General features: G+C 42.8%; 1 protein-coding gene and 1 non-coding gene across 5 annotated transcripts; one reads left to right on the top strand and one right to left on the bottom strand.

Moving 5' to 3' along the window:
- Positions 1 to 939: 939 nt before the first annotated feature.
- On the top strand, positions 940 to 16,798 carry LOC115130339 (poly(U)-binding-splicing factor PUF60-like). Of its 4 annotated transcripts, none has more exons than XM_029661383.2 (12): positions 940 to 1,045; positions 1,694 to 1,779; positions 2,121 to 2,216; positions 2,330 to 2,419; positions 3,011 to 3,061; positions 4,360 to 4,521; positions 4,691 to 4,783; positions 6,187 to 6,400; positions 6,493 to 6,683; positions 9,558 to 9,714; positions 10,076 to 10,335; positions 16,130 to 16,798. In XM_029661383.2, the coding sequence occupies exons 3-12, from the start codon at positions 2,136 to 2,138 to the stop codon at positions 16,427 to 16,429; spliced, it is 1,599 nt and encodes a 532-aa protein (XP_029517243.1). In that variant the 5' UTR covers positions 940 to 1,045; positions 1,694 to 1,779; positions 2,121 to 2,135; the 3' UTR covers positions 16,430 to 16,798. The 4 variants fall into 4 exon arrangements, with proteins under 4 accessions (XP_029517243.1, XP_029517242.1, XP_029517241.1 ...); XM_029661382.2 differs by having other exon boundaries at positions 9,558 to 9,732; XM_029661381.2 differs by having other exon boundaries at positions 6,493 to 6,725.
- Positions 5,993 to 6,067, bottom strand: trnaa-ugc (transfer RNA alanine (anticodon UGC)). The gene has a single exon. It is a non-coding gene; the product is annotated as a tRNA-Ala (tRNA).
- Positions 16,799 to 18,137: the final 1,339 nt, after the last annotated feature.

Raw genomic sequence — 18,137 nt, 5'->3', positions numbered from 1 at the left:
AGGTATATCTCTCTAGTCACCTCCAAAACCAATTCTTTCTTTGGCCGCCTCTCCTTCCAGTTCTCTGCTGCCAATGACTGGAACGAACTACAAAAATCTCTTAAATTGGAAACACTTATCTCCCTCACTAGCTTTAAGCACCAACTGTCAGAGCATCTTACAGATTACTGCACCTGTACATAGCCCACCTATAATTTAGCCCAAACAACTACCTCTTTCCCAACTGTATTTAATTAATTTATTTATTTTGCTCCTTTGCACCCCATTATTTTTATTTCTACTTTGCACATTCTTCCATTGCAAAACTACCATTCCAGTGTTTTACTTGCTATATTGTATTTACTTTGCCACCATGGCCTTTTTTGCCTTTACCTCCCTTCTCACCTAATTTGCTCACATTGTATATAGACTTGTTTTTTTACTGTATTATTGACTGTATGTTTGTTTTACTCCATGTGTAACTCTGTGTCGTTGTATGTGTCGAACTGCTTTGCTTTATCTTGGCCAGGTCGCAATTGTAAATGAGAACTTGTTCTCAACTTGCCTACCTGGTTAAATAAAGGTGAAATAATATTTTTTTTTAAATCCTAAGAGGCTCCATAGGAATACCATGTGCTTCATTAAGGTTGGCTTCTTAGCATTCAAAGCCATGGTTATCAACTGTACCGCAGAAATGGAACGTAAATCACATAAAATCGATGCTGTGGTGGCAGCTGCAGAGAAGTACTTGGGTGTACAAGATGGTTGAAGGTTTGCTGTTCTCCCAAGCTGCCGGGCCTGGTGTAGGATCAGATAGGGCCAAGTAGCATAATAATGTTGAGTTGTTGTTGTTTATAGGGCAATATTCCTTCCCTTTTCCCTTCCATTTTTGTGTAGCTATATAGGGATACAGTCAGTGGCCCGTGACCGGACTCACACTCCAGTACAGGAGGTGGCGGTGTATGCACCTCACAGTTTGACGCAATCCGCTAATTCAATTTAAAGAAGAAGAAGAACGGCGGGGCCTATTCAAGAAGGTGTGCTTATGGCGGTGACGGAGATTGCGGTAAATAGCTTGCTAAATACGTTAAATATGAACTCCGTTATTGTTTTCTTTGTTTAATAGTTGTGCGTATACATATATTGTGGGAATTATTGGTTTATTCCCATTAACCATGTTTAATTTACAAAACCGGAATTTAGGCATGAGGCCTTTTAGCTAGCTAGCTTGCTATCTACTGCGACAATATGCTCCTGGCTAATGCTATTTAGCTACACAAATAAAGCAATCGCTAAATGTGTCGTATTTGTAGCCAACTAATCACAGATCGAACTGCTAGTGTGACAGACTATTGTTGGAATTACAATGCACGAGTCATGATTGAAAATGGTGAAATGTTATTTAGCCTAACGATGCATCGACCAGCTTAGCTAGACTGCTAGTTAACTGACTATAGCTCGCCTAACGTTAGCCCAACCGACGTTAAATTGAGCTTTACTGAAGTGTATCAAGTTAGTCAACGAACTTAGTTAACTTTAGCTAGCTTTGTACTTGCTTCTATACGAACACTATGCATTATATACTTACTAGCTACATAGTTATCCTAAATTGGTAGGAAATTACCTAGGCAAATACTCCGGTGCAAATGGAGGATACTAAGTTTACCGCCTTGCAGCTGCTAACATTAGTCTGAAAGCATTTTCTCTCTCTCAGACTTTTTGAATTGTTAAGGCTTCCCCATCACTCTTCCCCTTGGGGTTATCCTGCCTCTGGTGGTCCCAGCGTTTATCAGGTTGTAGGTAAGGAAATCATCTCTACGCACCCATCGTGCGTTCCAATCACTGGTGACTGGTCGGATTTTGTGCTTTTAGGCCTATAACTATTCTAATCGAGATTACTGCTTCCAAATCGAGATTACTGCTTCCAAATCAAGATGAACTGCTTCCGCTTCTCCAGTACGATATATGCACTGTGATGATTCTCAATCTCTATACCTCAAATCTCTTAAAGATGGTCATAGAAGAACAGAGATGCAGCATACCAAATGTGCAGTGCATGGCAATTTCTCCAATGAATAAGTGTTCCTGTCTCTGAGGATGCTCAGATGTGTAGTCATTTCTTTCCTGCTGTGGTTCTTCAGGGAGGGACAGCTCTGATGATGGAGAATGGACAGGGCACAGGTGGGAAGCTTGGCCTGCCGCCTCTCACCCCGGAGCAGCAGGAGGCTCTACAAAGGGTGAGCCTACTACATAAGCATGACTAAATACAGGTGTATACGTAATGACTCAAGATCAGTCAATTTGCCTGCGGTTCCACGATTCTTTCTCACACTGACGGACTTTTCTCCAGGCAAAGAAATATGCCATGGAGCAGAGCATTAAGAGTGTCTTGGTGAAGCAGACCATTGCCCATCAGCAACAGCAGCTCACCAACTTGCAGGTGAGATGTGCTGAATTCTGTACTCCTGCAACTAAACTCTCCATCCTCTTGACCATATGTTCTTCCCTTAACACCAACCACACTCAATTTTAGCCTTATTTCTAAGAGTAACTTGGAATATCACATGTACAGTTAAAAGCATCTGCCCTAGTAACTTTGTAGTTACAAACAATACTTGATTGTTCAGTAGCACAAAAAAATAGTAACATCCTTCACAACTGCAGTACAGCATATACAAGTGTATTTCTCTGCTTACGGTGATGGGATAGGGATGTTTGTCCTCTTGCTTCTGCCTCTTCTTTTTCAGCTGGAGAAGATCAACATGAAGACTTAGTTAAACATGTTGAATGCTTTGCACTTGGTCCCACATAGGGCTTTTGAATGTCTTGAATGTGGGGTAATATTGTGAGATGCTTTAGGGCAGATTGGAGTGGGTGGGACTGCAGAGGGAAAGTCAAATCAGTCCTGAAAGTCTTTTAGGGGATGTGTGTCAAGCTGATGTATATCAAAGCAATGACATTTGAAAAAGCAAAGCTTAAATATATATCTAACCTACTTTTCAGCACCTTTTTCATCTTTACTGTCTTTCAGATGGCAGCAGTGACAATGGGCTTTGGAGATCCTCTCTCACCTTTACAATCGGTCAATAGATTATTAAACTTTTTTTCTCTGTTTGCATTCCTGTTAAAAAGGACAGTTACCCTTCTTTGATTGGCCACTCTGGCCTCAATCATAGCCATAGCAGCTGACCAAAGAACTCATATTTCAAAAGAAGACATGGTTTTTAACATAATAATTATGAGGGACCAGTTCTTACACACACTGTTTAAGATTAATTCAGTCTGGTTATTGAAGCTGTGTTTGTATGCCCACTGCACCATTTCAGAAGAAATGCCCAGAAGTACTTCCACTAGTGGCAACAGCTGTTGATGTTTTTTTTTTTTTTTTTACACTGAAAGTGATTTATATTAGGACGTTATGTATGAATTCATACATTTGAGCACAATACAAACTTCATCGGGGCATTTTAGCAGTATGATGGCTTTTTACACTAGCCTGAAATGGCTATCCAAGGGTGGTTGAGAAAATTAACATGGGGGAAGTCCATGTCTTCTTTGTAAATATGCTTGTACTTTGCATTGATTGAAGCTGAAAAAGCCATCTTTGGTGTGGGGCTAAAGAGGGTTAGCAGTCTCTTTCAATAACCAAAGATGAGAGAACTGCTCAAACAGGAATTTTTGGCAATCTCAAATTTGATGCTGTAATAGGGGAAATCACTTTTCTCTTCTGTAATAGATTAGGCTGTTAGTTTTGTCTATGGGTGATAGTAAAATCAGCTATGCTCAAGTAAAAAATACTTGAGTAAAGGACCCAGTAAACTCTGCTTTCAGTGGTTAACCATCCCTCACTCCCCTTAGAGACGTAAGTGTAAAATGTTTTCCTTGGGCTTTTAATGGATGTTATTCAACTGATATAGGTGTTTATTTAATTTGTTTGCCATGTTGAAATGTCACAATATACACTATATGCAGCCCTGGACTACAGGTCCGTTTCAGGAGCCAAATATTAGCGAAGGACATCCATGTCACCTTCAGTGCTTTCACCCATATTAATGCAGTAATGAGAAACATACTTTTTTTATTTTTATTACGTAGCTGTTTGGTTGTCAGCATTCACCAAATTGTTAATCTTTGTGTAACTAGTCGCAAAATCGTTGTCCGGGACTCTATGTTGCGTATGCCCAGATTGCGTCTGTCCCTGACATTGGCCTGTACGTCTACTGTTGGGAAAAGCAAACACCATACAGAATTAAACAAATAAATGACATTTCAATATAAAACATAATTTGCCCATACACATCTAGATATATTTATTTTTGTGTTTTCTTGCTTTCATAGACCCCCTAAACATCATGGTGTGTTTTTCTCCGGGGTTACCAGGTGGCGGCTCAGCGTCAGCGTGCTCTAGCCATCATGTGCCGGGTGTATGTGGGCTCCATATACTATGAGCTCGGGGAGGACACCATCAGACAGGCCTTTGCCCCTTTTGGCCCCATCAAGAGCATTGACATGTCATGGGACTCCGTTACAATGAAGCACAAGGTCCGTGTATAGAGCACCCTTAAACCACATCACACAGCGTTGCAATGTGATTAGAATCACATGTATACTAAATGATGTGAGGGGAAACTGAAGCACAACAGGGGAATGTGGCATGCACGTGTCTGTAATGCTGTGGATTGTTGTCCCATGGTTATATCTGTCTGTGCAGGGCTTTGCCTTTGTGGAGTATGAGATCCCGGAGGCGGCACAGCTGGCTTTGGAGCAGATGAACTCAGTCATGCTTGGGGGCAGGAACATCAAGGTGAGTGGCCTGGAGAGTCAGCCTGTCCGGCCCAGTGGAAGTGGACCTCTCAGAACCCCCTCTATACCCCTGGAAAGAGGGGTGCTCCTGCTATTACCTTTTTAACCTTCTTTTTGTTTTCTTTTCATTTCTATCGAGAACGCATGGATCCAGTTCGAAATCCTCATTTCGCTCTTTCCGTGTAACTGAACTATTATTTCTGTGTGAATCACTAATTGGTAGTCTCTCTAAATTCTGTATGGAAGTGTTATCTAAAGCCACTCATTTCTTTTGTCTTTCTTTGCTTGTATGTATGTCAATTCATTTACAGGTATGCGTGTGTGTGTTTGGGTGCGTGTGTGTTTTGTGTGTGTGCGCGCATGTCTGTGTGCGCGCGGGTGTTTTTTTGTGAATGTCTGCTGTGTTCTGCTTCCATGATGTCATCACCACATTGTTTTAGTGACCAGTTCCTCTAGGATGCCCGGGCAGCGTACGATGATGTGTTGCTCTGTGTCCGAGATGTGCTGATGATGGGCTGCGCCTGGTTGGTGTCGCTTGGCCGCCCCACCTGCAGCACAGATCATATACTACATAGCCGCTAATAGAGACGCTCCAAACACTAGCCTATAGATGGACAGTTAGAGGAGATACCTCCAACTACTCTAGAAAGTGTAGTGCTAGCCACATGTGTGGTTTTATCTTGTTAATTCTTTAAGCATTTCCACTAGTTGATCCTCAGCCGCAGCTCTGGCTGAGGCATTCTGAACAGGCCTTTCAGTGTTGTTCGAAACTGCCTGAGTGAGTGAAGCAGCTTTTACAGTAGAATTATCTTCATGAGTTCTAGACAGGCTATTTTCTTGATCTCTTTTTAGTTTTTTACGTGATCTTCGCTCTAGTTAATTTCCAGGTGACGATTTTAAAGTGACTATCTGAGTTGTTGGTATGTTGTCAATTTCTATAATCCAGAAAGAAAAGGGGGAGAGTGAGAAAAGTGTCAATAGAAGGTGTTGTCTCTACTCTATAGTGCAGGTTGTCACGTTTCACATCACTCGTATTACCTAAGCCTTTGCAGAAAGCCCTGGTGGAAAGATGCTGTTTAGCAAGGCTAGTGGAAACTTGGCAAAGAATACATTGGGCTGCGATTACATTTTAGTTATTTAGCGGATGCTCTTATCCAGAGCAATTTACAGTAGTGAGTGCGCACATTTTTTTTGTGGTAAATTTTTGTACTGGTCCCCGTGGGAATCGAACCCACAACCCTGGTGTTGCAAGCACCATGCTCTACCAGCTGAGCCACACGGGACCAATTGCAAAGAGAAATGGTCTCCTTCGATCTTCGGTTTTGGAGCTCGAGGTGTTGCGTTGCTCGGTCAGTGGGCTGTGACACCCCACTCATTGGCCCTGTGCTGGTATCTGTGCTGTAGGTGGGGCGGCCAGGTAACATTGGTCAGGCGCAACCCATCATCGACCAGCTGGCAGAGGAGGCGCGCGCCTACAACCGGATCTTCGTGGCTTCCGTCCACCCTGACCTCTCAGACGAGGACATCAAGAGCGTCTTTGAGGCCTTCGGGAGGATCAAGTCCTGCACGTTAGCCAGGGACCCCACCACAGGAAGACACAAGAGCTTTGGCTTCATCGGTGAGCAGAGAGGCGTTTGGCGGCCCTCAGGATGTGCTGTTGCTATGTGTTTGTCCTCCTAACTCCTCTTTTCCCCCCTCTCTACCTGGCAGAGTATGACAAGCCCCAGTCGTCCCTGGATGCAGTGTCCTCCATGAACCTGTTTGACCTGGGGGGCCAGTACTTGCGGGTGGGCAAGGCCGTAACCCCGCCCATGCCCATGCTGACCCCCACCCAGCCTGGTGGCCTGCCGCCCGCTGCAGCCGTGGCTGCTGCAGCAGCCACCGCTAAGATAACGGCCCAGGCAAGTATGATTCCCTTCCAAAGGGATCTATTGGCCTTCCAGGTAAATATACCTCTGATATACAGTGAGCTCCAAAAGTGTTGGGACAGCGACACATTTTCTTGTTATTTTGGCTCTGTACTTCAGCACTTCGGATTTGAAATGATACAATGGCTGGGGGTAAAGTGCTGACTGTCAGCTTTAATTTTAGGGTATTTTCACCCGTATCTGGTGACCCATTTAGAAATTACGGCACTTTTTGTACATGGGGAACCAAACATATTGGGACAAAGTCACTTATGTGTATTAAACTAGTACAAATATTTGTGCTAGCCTCCCGAGTGGCGTAGCGGTTTAAGACACTGCATCGCAATGCTTGAGGCGTCACTACAGGCCCGGGTTCAATCCCAGGCTGTGTTGGAGGCGGCGCACAATTGGTCCAGCATCGTCCGGGTTAGGAGAGGGTTTGGCCGGTCGGGATGTCCATGTCCCATCGCGCTCTAGCGACTCCTGTTGCAGCGATGCGACAAGTCTAACTACAAAATATATGTGCCTCTAACTTTCTCACTAATCATTACTCAGGATTAATTCAGGATTATCCATAATCACTGTAGCATCCACATTAATGTTGAAGTGTTTAGAAAGATTCTATTCTTATTTACAATAAGTGACTCCATTATTTACCATTAATTTCTATTGGGCACAAAATAATCTGAAACGCAACCAAAACAAACAATAAATACATCCAAAAAATGTGTAGAGTCACAAGCTTGATGTAGTCATTGCGTGCTATGAATATAGGACCAAATACTAAACATTTTAATGTATAATACAGAAGTGAAATTGTCCCAATACTTTTGGTCTCCTAAAAATGGGGGGGGAAACTATGTACAAATAGTGCTGTAATTTCTAAACGGTTCACCCGATATCAAAATACCCTCAAATTAAAAGCTGAAAATCTGCACTTTAACCTCAGTTACTGTATCGTTTCAAATCCAAAGTGCTGGAGTATAGAGCCAAAACAACAAAATATTTGTCACTGTCCCACTACTTTTGGAGCTCACTGTAGGTAGCTAGGTGTGACCTTTTGTTAAAATGTATAAGTAAAATGTATAAGTATAATTAATATACTAAAGATAGAAATATAATGTATGTGTATATAAATCTGAATCTTCTATTTTCTGTGCACATGAACATATATTTTGATGTGCCCTGCCGTAGAATTGAATACAGTATTTGATGAATTGATAATGCAGAACCCGTGCAGGGCAATATAAAGTCTTCTATGCTCACTGCTCTGTGTTTGCTAACAACATTTGCTGTGCCATGTCTGCTTGTTGTGATGTGAGCTCAACCCACGGTTGCAAAAGTTTATCCCCTGTGAAATGAGGGCTGGCCCTCTTCCCTTGTAATTCTAAGTACTATAATACTAAGAAGCAATTCTACTCCTGTAAAATGTTACTGGGTTATTGTTCATATAAGGAAATCAGTCAGATGAAATGCATTCATTAGGCCCTAATCTATGGATTTCACATGACTGGGCAGGGACGCAGCCATGGGTGGGCTTTGGATGGCATAGGCCAATCAGAATCAGTCCCCCCCCCACAAACGGTTACGTGTGGTCTGACATTAGAGGCAGCTTGTTGTAGAGAAATGAACATTCAATTCTCTGGCAACAGCTCTGGTGGACATTCCTGCAGCCAGCATGCCAAACTGAATGCTCCCTCAACTTGAAACATCTGTGGTGTTGTGTCAACTGCAAAAAAAATATTTTCCCCAGCACAAGGTGCCCTTGTATAATGATCATACGTTTTTAATCATCTTCTTGATAGGCCACACCTGTCAGGTGGATGAATTATCTTGGCAAAGGAGAAATGCTAACTAACATGGATGTAAACAAATTTGTTAACGATTTGAGAAATAAGCTTTTTGTGCATATGGAACATTTATGGGATTTATTTTTTCAGCCCATGAAACATGGGACCAACACTTGTGTTTTATATTTTTGTTCAGTGCTTTTGGGTGTGGAAGCGAATTACTCCCTGGAGTCTCACTGCTTAAGCAAGCACACACCCTCACTGCTATATCTGGCACTGTTAACAGTAGTCATAGTTCTGTTTAGTAATAAATAGTATTGTTGAGTTCAGTGGAAGTTTATATTGACAATTTGTAGTTGTAGAATATTGTATATTGGCTTGGCACTACTAATCTTTACAGACAGACTATTTCACTTATAACTCACTCACAATTTTAGTGGGTCAGAAGTTTACATACACTAAGTTGACTGGCCAGCCAATAGCCACAAATGTTACTAGCCAACTAGTTGTGGATGACCTATTATTTCATACATTTGTGTGAACTTGCTCATGTCAAGCAACAGATGGCTTGCGGAAAGGTACAAAAATAACAATTAGTGGACTCGTTTTATGAAGGATCAGACAGTAAAATGGATTGGTTAGCTAGCTGGTAAGGCTTTAATATATTTCTTAATTAAGCTGAAGCTGGGTTTCCCAAGTTGTTCAGTGCTTAGTGCTCATGCTGGTGAACAAGATAAACACTTGTGATGTCACTCACCCAAGAAGACTCAACCAGTCACCTGACTTAACTCTAGAATATTAATGACTTTCCCTCCGACTGTCCTGCGAGCTCGCGCTAGTGGTCCTTTTTTACCAGTCTTTTTAAAAATTGTATTTTTGTTAAGTCTTTTGGGCGGTAGGCCAGTAGGGGGTCAGTATCATTGAATATCGCAATGTTTTATGGGTACTTAATCACGATAGGACAAAGGTGGACATCCCCCAACCCTAATGCAGAGTAGAGCACTATACATGCTGTATAAAGTCTGACTGTGCAACCTCACTGTGTTTTCCTGCTAATGCGTCCCGCCCCTCTCTCAAGGAGGCTGTGACCGGGGCGTCCATCTTGGGGGCGATGGCCGGGGCGAACCAGATGGGCCAAATGAGTCAGATGGGACAAATGGGACAAATGGGTCCGATGGGCTCTATGGGCATCCCTCAGGCAGTCATGGCTGCCCAGGCCCCCGGAATGATCACAGGTGTGTATCGAGACATGTGTGAGTACAGAGTATTGTCCACTGACCTGTGCACTGTTTTGAATCTTTTTAGACGGTTAGAGGATCGTTTTAAATTATTTCAAGTGTGTATCTTATCTACTCAATGCTACTGTGTTGAGCAGGATTATCTGGTCAGCCAGTTTATGTAGTTTTTCCATCTGATCCTGCTCATTTGAGAGTGTGTTAAAAAAAGCTTGACTACAGTTGGTTCACATGCGACCAATTAGAGAAACAATGAAATTGCAACAGGTTTTGACTCCTGTGAATGGCCATGTTCTCTCGGAGAAACCATATCAATGAAGATGTATTTATGTATGGCTGATGTGTGTGAATGTCCCTGTAGGTGTGACACCAGTGCGTCCTAACCTGCCAGTGCTGCCCCAGGTGGGCCTGGTCAACCCTGTGCTGGCCTCACCACCTGTGATCACCAACCCGGCCCAAATCAACCCCTCTCTACAAGAGCTTCAGAAGAAAAAGCAGGAGGAGAAAGAGATGCTGCAGGATGGGACAGGCCAGGAGATGTTGAGCGACCAAGAACACATGAGCATTTCCGGAAGCAGCGCCAGGCACATGGTCATGCAGAAACTGCTGAGGAAATCAGAGGTAAGATCACACATGAAGATTGTGTGTATATAGTGCTTTCGGAAAGTATTCAGAACCCTACACTTTTCCCACATGGTTACGTTACAACCTCATTCTAAAATAGATTAAATTGTTTCTCTTCCCTCCCCCCACCTACCCCATAAAGACAAAGCAAAAACAGTTTTTTACAAATGTTTGTACATTTTATAATTATTCAGACCCTTTACTCAGTACTTTGTTGAAGCACCTTTGGCAGCGATTACAGCCTCAATTCTTCTATGGTATATATCTACAAGCTTGGCACACCTGTATTTGGGGAATTCCTCCATTCTTCTCTGCAGATTCTCTCAAGCTCTGTCAGGTTGGATGTGGAGCATCGCTGCACAGCTATTTTCAGGTGTCTCCAGAGATGTTAGATCGGTTTCAAGTCCGGGCTCTGGCTTGGCTACTCAAGGACATTCAGAGACTTTTCCTGAAGCCACTCCTGCATGGTCTTGGCTGTGTGCTTAGGGTCGTTGTCCTGTTGGAAGGTGAACCTTCGCCCCAGTCTGAGGTCCTGAGTGCTCTGCAGCAGGTTTTAACTGCGTTACTAACCCTGTGCATATCAGACTGTTTTTCTCCACTACAACACCGGATTCCTGCCGTAAGCCCTGAACCATTACTCCTGATCATCACAGCAAGCAAGCTGCCACCGAGTGGCCCAGCCCAAAGCTATCCTTGAGCTAGGCCCATCTCCCGGGCCTGCTCAGTGGACCCTATGATCACTCGGCTACACCGCTGATGCCTCCCGGACTCTTAACTAACACGACTAGAATCCACTACACCACCGGATTCTTGCCGTAAGCTCTGGATCTTTGCATCGGATCATCGCTGCTACCGAGTGGCTATAGTGGCTAACTCCCTTGTCCTGACGCTAGCACTAGTTAGCCGCCAGCCAGGCGCATCTCCTGGCTAGCAAACAAAATTACTCCAGCTACAATACCTCTTTTGCCAACTGGCCTGGACCCTTTGTCGACACGGAGGCCCGCCGTTCAATCACGACTGGTCTGCCGACGTAATTCCACCCGTTGTGCCCTCAACCGGCCTTTGCCGGACGTCGGCGCAGACACTTCTACTAGCCCTGGCCTGCTAACTTTTTTTTTTGAACGCTGTGTCTCCCGCTTGATAGCGTAGTAACGACTACCTAGCGGCTTCCCTGTTTCATCTGTTGCTGTTCATTGGACCCTATGATAACTTGGCTACATACAGTGGGGAGAATAAGTATTTGATACACTTCCGATTTTGCAGGTTTTCCTACTTACAAAGCATGTAGAGGTCTGTAATTTTTATCATAGGTACACTTCAACTGTGAGAGACGGAATCTAAAAAATCACATTGTATGATTTTTAAGTAATTAATTTGCATTTTATTGCATGATATAAGTATTTCATACATCAGAATCCTCCTCCCTAAGTTTTAATATATATATTTTTTTATTCACTTCTTTAGCACACTCTGCCAACCCTAATGTCCATGCCGTGTCTGAATCCTGGCTTAGGAAGGCCACCAAAAATTCTGAACTTTCCATCCCCAACTACAACATTTTCTGTGAAGATGGAACTGCCAAAGGGGGAGTAGTTGAAATCCACTGCAGAGAGAGCCTGCAAAGTTCAGTCACACTATCCAAGTCTGTGCCCAAACAATTAGAGCCCCTACTTTAAAATATCCACCTTTCCAGAAACAAGTCTCTCACCGTTGCCGCTAGTTATAGACCCCCCTCTGCCCCCAGTTGTGCCCTGGACACCATATGTGAATTGATCGCCCCCCATCTATCTTCAGAGTTCATAATGTTAGGTGACCTGAACTGGGACATGCTTAACACCCCGGCCGTCCTACAATCTAAGATAGATGCCCTCAATCTCACACAAATTATCAAGGAACCCACCAGGTACAACCCTAAATCCGTAAATATGGGCACCCTCATAGATATTATCCTGACCAACTTGCCTTCCAAATCCACCTCTGCTGTTTTCAATCAGGATCTCAGAAATCACTGCCTCATTGCCTGCATCCACTATGGGTGGGTTCGCGGTCAAACGACCACCCCTCATCACTGTCAAACGCTCCCTAAAACACTTCAGCGAGCAGGCCTTTCTAATCAACCTGGCTCGGGTATCCTGGAAAGATGTTGACCTCATCCCATCAGAAGAGGATGCCTGGGTGTTCTTTAAATGTAATTTTCTCACCATCTTAAATAAGCATTCCCCTTTCAATAAATGAAGAACTAAGAATAGATATAGCCCTTGGTTCACTCCAGACTAGACTGCCCTTGACCAGCACAAAAACATCCTGTGGCGGACTGCACTTGCATCGTATAGTCCCCGCGATATGCAACTTTTCAGGGAAGTCCGGAACCAATACACAGTCAGTTAGAAAAGCACAGGCTAGCTTTTTCAAAAATAAATGTGCATCCTGTAGCTCTAAATCCAAAAAGTTCAAACTCTCTTTCATATCGTCTGAGATTCCTAAAGATTCTATATCCATCCTGCCCTGCCTTTCTAAAGTCTTCGAAGGCCAAGTTAAATTCACACAGGACACCGAATAGGACAGGAGAAGTACTCCAGAAATAACAAACTGACCCTAGCCCCCCGACACATAAACTACTGCAGCATAAATACTGGAGGCTGAGACAGGAGTGGTCAGGAGACACTGTGGCCCCATCCGAGGACACCCCCGGACAGGGCCAAACAGGAAGGATATAACCCCACCCACTTTGCCAAAGCACAGCCCCCACACCACTAGAGGGATATATTCATTCACCAACTTACCATCCTGAGACGAGGCTGAGTATAGCCCACAAAGATCTCCGCCACGGCACAACCCAAGGGGGGGGGGGGGGGGCGCCAACCCAGACAGGATGACCACATCAGTGAATCAACCCACTCAGGTGACGCACCCCTTCCAGGGACGGCATGAGAGAGCCCCAGTAAGCCAGTGACTCAGCCCCTGTAATAGGGTTAGAGGCAGAGAATCCCAGTGGAAAGAGGGGAACCGGCCAGGCAGACACAGCAAGGGCAGTTCGTTGCTCCAGAGCCTTTCCGTTCACCTTCCTGCTCCTGGGCCAGACTACACTCAATCATATGACCCACTGAAGAGATGAGTCTTCAGTAAAGACTTAAAGGTTGAGACCGAGTTTGCGTCTCTGACACGGGTAGGCAGACCGTTCCATAAAAATGGAGCTCTATAGGAGAAAGCCCTGCCTCCAGCTGTTTGCTTAGAAATTCTAGGGACAATTAGGAGGCCTGCGTCTTGTGACCGTAGCGTACGTGTAGGTATGTACGGCAGGACCAAATCAGAGAGATAGGTAGGAGCAAGCCCATGTAATGCTTTGTAGGTTAGCAGTAAAACCTTGAAATCAGCCCTTGCTTTGACAGGAAGCCAGTGTAGAGAGGCTAGCCTTGGAGTAATATGATCAAATTTTTTGGTTCTAGTCAGGATTCTAGCAGCCGTATTTAGCACTAACTGAAGTTTATTTAGTGCTTTATCCGGGTAGCCGGAAAGTAGAGCATTGCAGTAGTCTAACCTAGAAGTGACAAAAGCATGGATTCATTTTTCTGCATCATTTTTGGACAGAAAGTTTCTGATTTTTGCAATGTTACGTAGATGGAAAAAAGCTGTCCTTGAAATGGTCTTGATATGTTCTTCAAAAGAGAGATCAGGGTCCAGAGTAACGCAGAGGTCCTTCACAGTTTTATTTGAGGCGACTGTACAACCATTAAGATTAATTGTCAGATTCAACAGAAGATCTCTTTGTTTCTTGGGACCTAGAACAAGCATCTCTGTTTTGTCTGGGTTTAAAAGTAGAAAGTTTGCAGCCATCCACTTCCTTATGTCTGAAACACATGCTTCTAGCAAGGGCAATTTTGGGGCTTCACCATGTTTCATTGAAATGTACAGCTGTGTGTCATCCGCATAGCAGTGAAAGTTAACATTATGTTTTCGAATAACATCCCAAAGAGGTAAAATATATAGTGAAAACAATAGTGGTCCTAAAACGGAACCTTGAGGAACACCGAAATTTACAGTTGATTTGTCAGAGGACAAACCATTCACAGAGACAAACTGATATCTTTCCGACAGATAAGATCTAAACCAGGCCAGAACTTGTCCGTGTAGACCAATTTGGGTTTCCAATCTCTCCAAAAGAATGTGGTGATCGATGGTATCAAAAGCAGCACTAAGGTCTAGGAGCACCAGGACAGATGCAGAGCCTCGGTCCGATGCCATTAAAATGTAATTTACCACCTTCACAAGTGCCGTCTCAGTGCTATGATGGGGTCTAAAACCAGACTGAAGCATTTCGTATACATTGTTTGTCTTCAGGAAGGCAGCGAGTTGCTGCGCAACAGCCTTCTCTAAAATGTTTGAGAGGAATGGAAGATTCGATATAGGCCGATAGCTTTTTATATTTTCTGGGTCAAGGTTTGGCTTTTTCAAGAGAGGCTTTATTACTGCCACTTTTAGTGAGTTTGGTACACATCCGGTGGATAGAGAGCCGTTTATTATGTTCAACATAGTAGGGCCAAGCACAGGAAGCAGCTCTTTCAGTAGTTTAGTTGGAATAGGGTCCAGTATGCAGCTTGAAGGTTTAGAGGCCATGATTATTTTCATCATTGTGTCAAGAGATATAGTACTAAAACACTTGAGCGTCTCTCTTGATCCTAGGTCCTGGCAGAGTTGTGCAGACTCAGGACAACTGAGCTTTGAAGGAATACGCCGTTTTAAAGAGGAGTCCATAATTTGCTTTCTAATAATCATAATCTTTTCCTCAAAGAAGTTCATGAATTTATCACTGCTAAAGTGAAAGTCATCCTCTCTTGGGGAATGCTGCTTTTTAGTTAGCTTTGCGACAGTATCAAAAAGGAATTTCGGATCGTTCTTATTTTCCTCAATTAAGTTAGAAAAATAGGATGATCGAGTAGCAGTAAGGGTTCTTCGGTACTGTCTTTCTAAGCTAGTCGGAAGACTTCCAGTTTGGTGTGGCGCCATTTCCATTCCAATTTTCTGGAAGCTTGCTTCAGAGCTCGGGTATTTTCTGTGTACCAGGGAGCTAGTTTCTTATGAGAAATGTTTTTAGTTTTTAGGGGTGCAACTGCATCTAGGGTATTGCACAAGGTTAAATTGAGTTCCTCAGTTAGGTGGTTAACTGATTTTTGTCCTCTGGCGTCCTTGGGTAGACAGAGGGAATCTGGAAGGACATCAAGGAATCTTTGTGTTGTCTGTGAATTTATAGCACGACTTTTGATGTTCCTTGGTTGGGGTCTGAGCAGATTATTTGTTGCAATTGCAAACGTAATAAAATGGTGGTCCGATAGTCCAGGATTATGAGGAAAAACATTAAGATCCACAACATTTATTCCATGGGACAAAACAGAGAAGAATGGGAAACTCTCCAAATACAGGTGTGCCGGGTTTGTCGTGTCATACCCAATAAGTCTCTAGGCTTTAATCACTGCCAAAGGTGCTTCAAGAAAGTACTGAGTAAAGGGTCTGAATACTTATGTAAATGCAATTTCTTTTTTTTGCTTTGTCATTATGGAGTAGTGTGTATAGATGGAGGATTTTTATTTGATCAGTTTTAGAATAAGGCTGGAAAAATTTGGAAGAAGTCAATGTCTCAATACTTTCCGAATGCACTGTATTTGCCTTGTTTAATTGCAAAAAAAATGTACAAAAGTTGCAGTACTTTCACTGAAAAGTAGATTTATTTTAGATTTATTTTGAATGTAATGCGATTTGGGTAGGAATAAATATTGACTTGTCTTCCCCTCCCCAGTCTACGGTGATGGTGTTACGGAACATGGTGGGGCCAGAGGACATCGATGACGACCTGGAGGGCGAGGTGACAGAGGAGTGCGGCAAGTTTGGTGCCGTAAACCGGGTCATCATCTACCAGGAGAAGCAGGGGGAGGAGGAGGATGCCGAGATCATCGTCAAGATCTTTGTGGAGTTCTCCATGGTCTCGGAGATGAACAAGGCCATCCAGGCACTCAACGACCGCTGGTTTGGGGGTCGCAAGGTCATCGCGGAGGTCTACGACCAAGAGCGCTTTAACAGTAGTGACCTCTCCGCATAAACTGTCTGAAATGGTCGCCCAACACCCATCCCATACCCGTTGCTCAAACTCACTTCAGCCACTATCACTGCTGCTAGAGATTTGGGCCTCTTTTTAAATTGTAATTTTTTTTATTGATGTTGATATTAATATTATTAATGGTCTCTTTTGAGGGATTGGTTAAGAAAATAATATTTGCACCTCATGGATTTTGTTTTGTCACCTACTGTGAAGACTTGATTTATTTTGTATTATTTGCAGTTTTTTTTTTGTTATCAAATTGAGAAGTCATTAATTAGGTTACCCCCATTTTTAAGTTGTCAGGAGTCTTTCAATATCGTTTTAGAGCTATTGGTTCCCATTTACCCACAAATAAATTCTTCAACTATGTGAATGTCTGTTGTGAATTTCTTATGTGTTTTGGGAAGGAAAAATCCCATTTCAAATACTAATATTCCTCATTTCTTGACATTTCAATAGAATGTAGTCATTTCAGTTAACTAAAATTATTAAATATACTGTAGCTATTTCAAAAGGGTCTGACAGCAATTATTGACCTTTGCTGTGAAGACCATGTTTTTTTTTTTTTTTGTCAACATCACTGGGGTTTGGGAGAATATTTTCCCTCCACATTTTTATAAATTGAGCTTCAATCAATTAGATGCATTGAAAATGGATACTGAACACATTTGAATGAGATCTGTTATTTTGTTAAAATGTTTCTGATTGTGGAATTCCCAGTTTCATAAAGCTTATTTTATATTAAACTTTAGATTCTGGAAGCTTTTTTTACAAGGTTGAATAATTGACTGGTTGTAGTCTATAATAGGCTTAATTATACTGTATCTTTGCAAGTGTTGCATGAAAATATGTTGGTCATTGTAAAAATGTTGATTCTAAAAACTTACCTATGTTTGCCCTGTACAACCGCTGGTTGCTGAAATTCATATTTTCAATCAAAACATTGATCGAAAACAGACTTTCCTAATTTGTGTTGCTCAACTCCAAGCACAAGGTACACCTGTGTAATGATCATGCTGTTTTATCAGCTTCTTGATATGCCACAGCTGTCAGGGTTATCTTGGCAAAGGAGAAATGGCCACTAACAGGAATGTAAACAAATTTGTGCACAAAATTGGAGAGAAATACGTTTTTTATGCATATGGAACATTTCTGTGATCTTTTATTTTACCTTGTAAAGCATGGGACCAACACTTTACATATTGTGTTTATATATATTTTTCAGTATATAAAAGTATGAATTGTATCACCCTGCTGAAGGACAGTAGTTGTACAAGAAAAACATGGGTACAGGTAAGCATTTTCAGAATTTACATTTTTACAAGTATCGACTGATGGGGTTTCAATGTTACTAGCAAATCGTGCGAACAGTTATCAATACTCAACTCCACCTCCATATAAGATAACTGAGTTGAGTGTTCCTCAGCAAGCATGAATGAGGTTACATGTCTACCTGTCAGCGGGCGCACTCTTGACAATCTACGATAGGCCTACGCATTTGCTGAATTCGGAAAGTAGTTTAAGTCTACTTTGCTTTCATTACCGCTAGATGGGGGAATTTGATAAGCAACCAAAGCAGAGCGGTTTCGCCACGAACCTAAAGGCAACCATCTTCTAAAAGGCACATTCAATACCTCCTAGCCCCTTGGGGTCGCTATTACCTATGTGCAGTTTTGGGTGCTTGCTGAGAGAGGGAGAAGGAATGAAT

Source organism: Oncorhynchus nerka, linkage group LG6 (assembly GCF_034236695.1).
Source record: "Oncorhynchus nerka isolate Pitt River linkage group LG6, Oner_Uvic_2.0, whole genome shotgun sequence".
NCBI classification, from domain to species: domain Eukaryota; kingdom Metazoa; phylum Chordata; class Actinopteri; order Salmoniformes; family Salmonidae; genus Oncorhynchus; species Oncorhynchus nerka.
This window is presented reverse-complemented; position numbering and strand designations above follow the sequence as displayed.

What these genes read in the sequence shown, in the direction of transcription:
- LOC115130339 (XM_029661380.2), top strand. Translation starts at nt 2,136, where the DNA reads ATGATGGAGAATGGACAGGGCACAGGTGGGAAGCTTGGCCTGCCGCCT. An exon ending in AGCAGGAGGCTCTACAAAGG is followed by an intron (nt 2,217 to 2,329) that starts GTGAGCCTACTA and finishes ACTTTTCTCCAG; the next exon opens with GCAAAGAAATATGCCATGGA. An exon ending in CCGTTACAATGAAGCACAAG is followed by an intron (nt 4,522 to 4,690) that starts GTCCGTGTATAG and finishes CTGTCTGTGCAG; the next exon opens with GGCTTTGCCTTTGTGGAGTA.